Here is a 9,734-nt window from a genome sequence, read left to right as displayed (position 1 = left end):
GGCACAGGGGTGGGCCCTAATGTGGCACACAACCATTGTGTCCAAGCTTGGCACATTGCCCCTCTGACACATCAGGGAGACAGCATAACTGTGCGTCCACACACTGCTCTACTCGCGCAATTAATCGCGACGCGCCGCACTAGGTGACTTGTCTTTGCAACACGATGGACGTCCAAACTGTGGCAGCGTCGCAGCTATTGCATTTTTACCGACAAAATAGGGAGTGATAGGCATGAACGAGGAACATGCGAGTAACGCGGCCACACTACGTCTCTGCCTCCGTTCCTCGCTTCTTCCCATGCCACACGGGCAGTGTGTGGACGGGGGGTAAACACCAGGAGCAGTAGCAGCAATGGTTCAAGTATGTAATATATGCCTTACTTATCGAGCGTAACATTTTGTTTCGTTTGCTGTGGTTTGCTAGGTATTTATGTGGCCATAATATTTATAAGTACCTAATCTCAGTGCTAAAATTGTTACCAGATATTCTTAATTGCCTCATTTGGTGACTGAAGGGTTGGTAAATTTTTTGCGCAAGGATCAGCCTTGCAGTTCAACGCAGGAATGCGGCCAGTAATCTTGGCACCATTTGATGCGGGCATGATTTGTACAGTACACAATTAAATAAGGCTAGCTTTGAGTATTATTGTGACATGTTTTGTAAATTACGTAGACTAAGTAATTATTAGCTTTATTGTTCGATATGGTTCTTGAGTGCGATCTCAGCTGGTGAGGCAATCTAGGATGGAAGCGGGCTGTACCTAGCAAGGATATATTAGAGTTTTTAAACCCATGCTCCTTCAGTTTTTTATGCGGCATCATAGGCTATCATCATCAGTAGCGTGCAGGCATGATAGGTAACTAGCCAAAGTTGAAGTCCATTACCATAGCCAAATAGAAATTAATCTTCAACCCAGCTGGAAATTGTTCGTGGGACGTCCTACTTATAAAACCATAGCGCTCCTCTTCACTTTGCCATTCCGCCAGGGAGGTTGCCAAAAGGATGGCTTCCGTGCCTGTCACCTATGAATATTACCTAACCTTGACAGTTCGCTACGGATGTAAAAATTAATATCAAGTAATCCTAAGGCCTCATTTACACGCCAGCTTTTTTAAAAAAGCGTCCAAATAGAACAAAATATGTATTCCCAAGTATCTGTTCACACGTAAAAAAGCGTTGACGTGTGAAAAAAGCTCTCGTGTAAATGAGGCCTTAGTATGTCATACCTACACGTTAGGATCATCATCAGCTATTCACATCTTGAACTTGCTTACATGTAATACCTAATGTTAATAATAATAGGTACCAGGTAAGTATATGTCCAAACTTAGATATCTGTAGACAAATAATATATAGAACCGACCAACCTTTTCAATCTAAATTGGATTTGAATATGTATTTGTGAATTCTGTAAAGCCAACATTACAAAATGATTTTTACGAATCATCTCTAGAACTCTAAAGCACCTATATAAGGTATCTACTGATATTATTAATGTGTAAGTGTCTGTCTGCTACCTTTTCACGACGAAATTTGGTACAAAGGTAGCTTGCAATCTGAAGACGGACATAATACTCGTAGATTGCCTTTTATCCTGAAAAAATAATAGATTTCCTACGAGATTTTTGAAGACCTGAATCCACTCGCACGAGTTTAAAATAAAACACAAACTAAGTCATTAAATAAATATATTTATTTACACAATAACGGTAAAATGAAAAATAACTGTCGATGTTTGAGAGTTTTATTTGTTGTTTCTATGATACAACGTGTTTGAAGAAAACTTTACATCCTAGAAAATAATTCTAATTAACGACAGTTCAAATTTTTACATAAATACATCTTTTAACCATAAAAAATTTTTATTTTACAATAATGTTTATTTAATATTAAAAAATTTAAGCATATAGCTAAATCTTTGAATTATCTCCCACATATTCTTTAAACAACGTAGCCAAACATCAGAAACCACGCAAGTAATATTAATTTTACAATTGGTAGGTATATGCGATCAACATACACTGAAGCTATGGCAAAATAAGGAAAAAAATACGATTTACAAAATATCTTAATATAATTTTATTAATACAGAGGTACTTAACTATCAACCATTGCACCACTTTAAAGTACCAAAAAATGGTATTAATTAATAATCTATACAAGTAGTTCATCTGTGAAGACTAAAAACTTCCGAACGAAATATCTTTGGTACAAAGTAACATTATAACATACATATTTAACCAATTTATAAAGTGGAAAATAAAGACTAAAAAATATCCACAAAGTTCATACCTTGTATGATAACAATATTTAGGTACACATGTACACAGAATTTTATAACAATGAGATCGATTCTATCTATCAAATAATAATATTTTCAGCTATGGACCTAACTCGTTGTATGAAAGATTTTATGTAGTACAGTGTGCTATGCGATGTGAAAATAAACAAAATTATTAAATATTAAGGTACATATTCGACGTTTCAAACTATTGTAGGTAAATATAGGTAAGCTGGCTAAATTAGCTAAGCGTGAATTGTAAGGGCCAACACATACGGACACACGACACTTTCAGTACCGGCAATCAGAGATTTCTTAACTCTATCATTAATATTCTGCAGCAACTAACTAGGTACAATTATTTATTGCGGCATCGAAATCAAGTTCATTCAAACAATTTGCAGTTTGAATCAAACTGCAAATCGTTTTGGCGTTTTTGCCTTGAACGTAGCACCTGTAGGTACCTACTAAAACTAAGGCTGAGATTTATAGAACGTAATTTGATTTTACTCAGACTTAAGTCAGACTTAAAACGAAACGAATGTCTGTAAGAGACATAGGTACATCTGTCACGTTTTCACTCTAAGCAAAGCCACAGCAATATCAAACTAAGGTCAAGATATCAGTCGAAATCGCGACTCGCGTCCAAATGTAATAAATAATAATTTATTATATGAACATGCAGTTGCTGCATAGTGCCTTGCCCGACACTAAGTATATCGAAAATGCGGAGTTATGTGTAATCGCAGCTTCTACGGAAAACGTTTAAATCACCAATTTCCGATGCTAAAAGTATCGTGTATGCTTTAGCCTTAGTTGTATGGATACAGCGGTGCCCGCGCGAGAGGGTTAGCGTCCTACCCACGCGGCGCTATCTTACCATGTAGACTCAAATCGTATACATAATGGAAATATCGTGTTCTGACAACGTTATCGCGACTCATCCCGGACATTTTGTAAAGTGGCCTCATCCATGGCGCGCCTTCTAGCCTAATGTACTCCTGCGGCGCTTTCAAAGTGTCTTCGAAACACTTAGATATAATACTGCACTTAGTCGGTTTTGCATAAACTCATTCTGTAATCGCTTAACATTTTAATAGTCTTTTAAAAATTTCACCTTTTTCTATAGTAAAATCGCACCGTTGAAATTGTTTTAACACTTTGAGAGACTGGAAAAATAGAAGTGTTGAACTGTTTGTTTGATATCTTGTAATGAAGCAGAGGATGTATAATTTTGAAGGAAACGCAATATTTATTATCTAGGCGATATTGATCTTGAATAATCTTCTCTTGTCTGGGTTATCCGATGCGCAAACAGCTCTTAACCATGTACCGCCATAGCTCAGTGAGGTTTCACCTGTGTACAATAAAATATAAGAACAATTATAATAATCAGTACAAAATATACACAATTATACAAAGTGATAACTATAAACTTTTTAAAATTCACTGATAAGATGAGTAGACTCGGATGCATCTGCTCTACAGAATAAGAATACTAACAAGATTCTGATTAGAATAAGCTGCAGGCTACCAAAAAAATACTATACCTAATAATAAGGGTTTTCGGTGGTTAGCATCCGCCGTGTTGTTTTTATGGTTCCGTACCTCAAAAGGAAAAAGGAACCCTTCGTTGTCTGCCTGTCTGTCAAGAAACCTACAGGGTACCCTAGAGGGTAGGTCAACATCTAGAATCATGAAATTTGGTAGGTGGGTAGGTCTTATAGCACAAGTACCTACCAAAAGGAAAAAGTCTAAAAACCGTTAAAATTACAATGACAGAACAACAACAAGGATAAACAATTAAAATGTGTTCATGAACAAATTCATATATTCATAAGATAACTATATCAAGTGAAATTATCATATAAAAAGGGTTTGCCTGTGTGTTCTAAAACAGATTTTTATTCATAATGATTTTTAATTTATTTAGTTACCCACCGAGGCAAGTAGTCGGCGAGGCATCATCGGTCATCGCGCAGCATCGCAAACATCAGGGTCGGGCGGGCTGCCGTAGCCGCTGGACGCGTCGTCTGCGCCAGCGCACCCTCCGTTGTCTTTCTCTACTAGAGGACCCACCGGCCCTCCTGCCACACAGCCGGCCGCCCCGCCCACGTATGCACTACTCGGCGACTGCAACAAGCAATTCTCTAATTTATCTCCTTGTTGACTTCGGCAGAGAAAGACGGTGATAATATAGCTTAGTGATAATGTTATCAGTGCAACTCGTAATGTCTACCGTAAGTGCAGCGCAAGAAAGTGTAGTCTGACCTGTAGATGATCGCTTCAAACATTTCATGAGCATCGCCTTTAATAACAAGTGTAAATTAAAAATTTATAACACCCCCGACGATCCAAAGTATTTGAGTTTTCCAAAACATCATTTTCAAATAAATAATTATGTATTTAGGCAACGTCCATCTTGACAGCTTGACATTTGTCAATTGACATAATATTAAGAACCTAACGGTTATCTAACCTTCTTTTCAACAAGAAAACTAGAAAAGAGCTGATAACTCTTAAACGGCTGAACCAATTTTTTTGGATTATAGCTAAGAACACTCTCGATCAAGCCACCTTTCAAACAAAAAAAACTAAATTAAAATCGGTTCATTCGTTTAGGCGCTACGATGCCACAGACAGATACACAGATACACAGATACACAGACACACAGATACACAGATACACAGACACACAGATACACACGTCAAACTTAAAACACCCCTCTTTTTGGCTCGGGGGTTAAAAAGGATAACTTGAACGGTAATTCGATTTCAATGTTAGCAATTCTCCTGTCAAGCGCCCAACAGTAGACCGTGAGCGCAATCAAAAAGTCGATTAGAAATGTCGTGCGGCTGAATGGGTTCCCTCCACTCGCGCGACTCATAAAATGAAATAGATTCCCCCACATTCGCATTCCGACAAGCGTTCGTACGAGAAAGATTAATGATCACAAAAGAAACATAATAAAGTGGAGATAGAATCTTCCACTAACAGTGTCCTTGTGGGAGTATTTACTCCTCGGGAGCCTACTTTTTCACGTGCCTTTTATTTAGGGGCATGCGAAAAAAGCTCTTTACATAATATCATCTATAGACGAGATGGATCCTATTATGAGAACAAGGCAATTTAGTACTGCTTGTAAAAGGCAAACAGGCGTATATAATAACCGAGTCCGTAATAAATCGATAAGTGTACGTATAATGGCGTAAACAGACGTTTGTTCCGTTCTTGGATGTAATAACAGTGCATATAGGTATATTGAGCCTTTTTAAAATTACATCAACTTAAATAAAACGTAGATTTAAAGTGGTATCGCTCCACATCACGACAAAAGCTCTAATTGATTGTACGTGGCGGTGTGTCTGCAGGCCACGTGGTGAGAACCGGCAACATGATACCTACATTGATCAAAGATAAAATATTCACGTAATTAGAGGCCGCGACAGCGGCAGCCGTTCATTAGCGTACGAAATATGCGCCGGAAACTATATTCATAACCGTTAACTATTACTGCAAGGCAAATAGCATATTTCTTTTTGAATCATAAATTAAAAGGAAAATTATGATTATGATATAATATCAGTATATTACGTATTATCTGACTGGACGCGTTTTCTCGATCTTAGATTGATGAATTTAACCTATAAGCTATAAACCAAAACACAATTATTTTTAGTAGGTAGGTACCGTTAATTAATTTTTAACGTTAAACTACCAAAAACATTTCGTTATGTTACGTTAAAAAGCTAACATTAACAGTAGCGTACACTTACCAATATGATTATAACGTTATATTTTTATCGTTATTCAGTGGTAAATGCGCGTCGAACAAAGATGCTTCTTTTACACAGCATCGTTTCATAGAATTTAGTTTATAATTACCGGTACAAGTATTATTACTTTAACCAATATTAAAAACGGTGTCTAGATAACGTTAATGAATGTAATGCTATCATTATTTTTATCGTTACTTTTTAACGTTCACAGAACGGTACTTTGGTAACGCTACAAAAAAAATACCACCTAGGTAACTCGATCCCTGTAGTTATGAACCTGGTATCAATATGTCTACAATTGTAATATTGTAGTAAGTATGTGTATTATGTTTTGGATTTAAATGCTGTGTTATTTAATAAAATATACCTGTAATCCACTAACTTGTCGTCTAATGTGTGCTAGCCCGCTGGGGTTGGCCGCCATACTTGCAAAAACCAGCCTCTCCTCGTAATCATACTCGCAGAGTATCTTGTTGTCGCACAGATAGAATCTGTCGCCCACACAGAACCTGCACAGATTTATACACCCCGTGTTACTCTGCGGCTGGTCATTAAACTAGAATAAGATTACAGAATTATTTACAGCGACTATATTTAATATCCGATTTACATAATCTATTACTACTGTGATAGCCAAGTGGTTAAGAAGTCGCGCGGCGGCCTTCCTCTTCGTTTCGGGGTTCGATCCCGGGCACGCAGTCTCTGCCAATCCACACTTGGCTAACGAGGTGGACTATGGCCAAACCCTTCTCATTCTGAGAGGATGCCCGTGCTCAGTAGTGAACCGGTAATGGGTTGATGATTATGATGATGATGTGAATGTATTACGGATGATATTTTATTATCTTGTAGAACCATCATTAACCGTAACTGCCTGTTAGCAAAGAAGTGCAAAAACTTTTAAGTGCTGAGTAGTTGGAAATTGAAGTTCACCTGTGATTGCACTGTTGACAAGCGAAGCATTCTAAGTGGTAAACGAAACTCTTCGCTCGCATAACCATTTCGAAGGCGGGAATGACTTTGTTGCACGCCACACAGTTGCCCGTTGCGCCGAATAACCTGTTAAAAATTTAGAAAATTTAGTTAGGTATACCTCAGAATACATAATAGTGGTTATACCAAAGTTCCATTCACTATTCTGATATTCAGGACTAGATGACACCCATGAATTCGTCTGCATGGATTTACTTAGGTTTTTTAGAATCCCGTGAGAACTCCTTGATTTTCTGGGACCAAAGTCACCAAACTTAGCTTATATCCTGGGATTTCACGGGATCTCTGTACCAAGTTGATGATTTGTTATTTTATGATTTCTCCCAAAGAGAAGATCCCTTCTACAGAAAACACATGGATGTTTGAGTCTCAAATGAGAGGAATACCCAACTCTATCACTTAGGAAAGTTTGGAGAAAACAATTGAAAATGGATAATTTTCGCACGGCTTTAAATCACATAGGTACAAATCAATCTGCATATGCAATTTGTCAATACCCAATAATTTATGTATGCAGTGTAAAACAACTGTTATATTAGCATTTCAGCTAACAAGAGATCATATTTTTAATCACATTGCAAATCACCAATCATCCGATAAAAAAATATCTACCGAACTATGATAAATCATGACTTTGATATTCAATGATTAGGTTTTTCTGTGGTTGACGAATATACGCGTGGACGCTCAATGCAAAAAAAAAAACGCAAAATGCCCAAAATTAAAATTCTGGCATTTAAGATAGTAAAAGATTACTTACGCAAAATACCAAACTAGCTTAACGCCAGAAACGCAAAATTCCAAAATTGTAATTTATGCAAATAAACCAAACCCAAAAATTTCGTAATTAAGTCAAGGCGTGTTTAAATATTAAGATTTCTTAAATTTTAAGGGTCTGTACATTTAAAATTTAAGAGACCCTTAGGTATTAAATTGTATAGTTTAATTTCACTTACATACTTATAGTTTAGATTTGGTTTTTTTATCATCATAGTGATTTGAAATTTTGCGTAAGTATATAATTATGCGGTTAGCGTTACACGATTTGATATTTCGCGTAGGTATACCTATTAGGCATTCTGCGTACCGCACCCGTTTGCATTACTGGTGTTGTGCGTCTAAACAGCCGAATATTATTACATGCCAATCGATTCACGAATTTGATCACTGAAGAGCGTTACAAAAACTACCGATACCTTCATGTTTTATTGCGTGTAAAACAAAACGCAACATGACGCATGTCGGATAATTTTCGATTCAAAACATTTATCTTAAGTGCTACATTGACTGTTATTGGAAGTTAATGTAAACGCCACAGCTCACAGATAAATCTCCTTGTATGGATTACAAATGGCATCAGAAATTCAATACGAATCCTCGGTCCATAGAATTTGTAATCTATTGAATACAGAGTGGTATCAGGTTAAGATAGAAAAAGAACCAGCAAAAAATTGTGATCAGATTGTGACTGAGTGGTTTTATATATCGATCTATTAAAATTTCAAATATAATTTTAGTCAGAAAGTTTTGAGTAGGTATTTCGTGTTACATATCACTTTTCGTTGATTTAGATTTTTCAAGAATCCCCTTGTAATTTCTCCTTATAATTATATTATCAGGTTATAAAGATGACCTATACGTGCAATATAATTATTTTTATAGCAAATGTGACTTAGGTTCAAAACAAACTCTTAGATTACTCAAGACAAAAAGTAGCCTGTGTCTGCCTCCAGAATAGCTATCTCTGTACAAAATTTCGTCAAAATTGAGTAAGCGGATAACGCGTAAAAAGGTAAAATATAAGTATGCATGTGGATTTCCACTAATGAATTAGAAATTAGGAGTTAGGCTACTTACCTAAGATAATCCCTTTTACAAAGCATTAGGTCTGCTTTATAATACAACTTGGAGCCGACTTCGCCTAGTCGGCAGTCGCAGCAACCGCACTTGAGACAGTCTTCGTGCCAGAATCGTTCCATCGCCTTGAGCAGGAACCGCTCTGTGATGACCTTCCCACACTGCGCGCATAGCCGGGTGCCCCCAGGGTTCGCCACGCCGCCGCTAAGTGCATACTTATCTTCTTGTTGACCTTTGGACAAAAGGAATAATAAATACAGTGCCCGGGAAACATCTTGAGCAATAAGCGGCGTAAAGTGGTGGAAAAGTTGCAGAACGCGGCATGCAAGGGCCGACTTATCAACCAATCGTGTGCACCCGCGCTAACTAATCAATCAATCGGATGCATCCGCACCAATTGATCAACCAATCGCGTGAACCCGCTTTTCGTAATAAATCGGGTCAATATTCAAGATGTTCACCAAAGTTAATAGATTTATTGAATACGAAATGGAATTTATTGATTACAACTTGAACTGTGCTGCGCTGTGCTGTGAACTTGTGCTGGAACTTTGTCCCCATCAAAGTAGTAGTGACATAATGATACGTTGCGTAAACGCATGGTAATATTTACCGTTGTAAATAGATGAATCAAACCAGTAAAGCAGCCGCAAATTATTAAAAAAACTCTTGGACAACATATTGAAATCTCGTAAAAATTGTAGAACAATGATGAAGCCTGAAGGATATTCTAAGGATTTTACTTTAGGTACTCTCTGGTCTCTACGCTTAAGTATACGCTCTCTAATATTAAAAGAGGAAAGAATTGTTTTCCTCTTATTA

The 9,734-nt window shown here is 37.1% G+C and overlaps 1 protein-coding gene across 2 annotated transcripts in view; it reads right to left on the bottom strand.

Moving 5' to 3' along the window:
• Positions 1-1,674: 1,674 nt before the first annotated feature.
• The window catches only part of LOC123865975 (LIM domain only protein 3-like), a 66,814-nt gene continuing 58,754 nt past the window's right edge, over positions 1,675-9,734 (bottom strand). Inside the window, exons 3-7 of one of the 2 annotated variants that reach the window (XM_045907233.1) lie at positions 8,913-9,144; positions 6,996-7,121; positions 6,430-6,571; positions 4,224-4,415; positions 1,675-3,639 (exon numbers count right to left, since the gene is read on the bottom strand). In XM_045907233.1, coding sequence (XP_045763189.1) covers positions 4,254-4,415; positions 6,430-6,571; positions 6,996-7,121; positions 8,913-9,144 — 662 coding nt within the window. In that variant the 3' untranslated portion in view covers positions 1,675-3,639; positions 4,224-4,253. The remainder of the gene's footprint in view (positions 3,640-4,223; positions 4,416-6,429; positions 6,572-6,995; positions 7,122-8,912; positions 9,145-9,734) is intronic. The other variant, XM_045907234.1, reaches the window with a different exon arrangement.

The sequence above is a fragment of the Maniola jurtina genome, chromosome 6 (assembly GCF_905333055.1).
Source record: "Maniola jurtina chromosome 6, ilManJurt1.1, whole genome shotgun sequence".
Classification (NCBI taxonomy): Eukaryota; Metazoa; Arthropoda; class Insecta; order Lepidoptera; family Nymphalidae; genus Maniola; species Maniola jurtina.
This window is presented reverse-complemented; position numbering and strand designations above follow the sequence as displayed.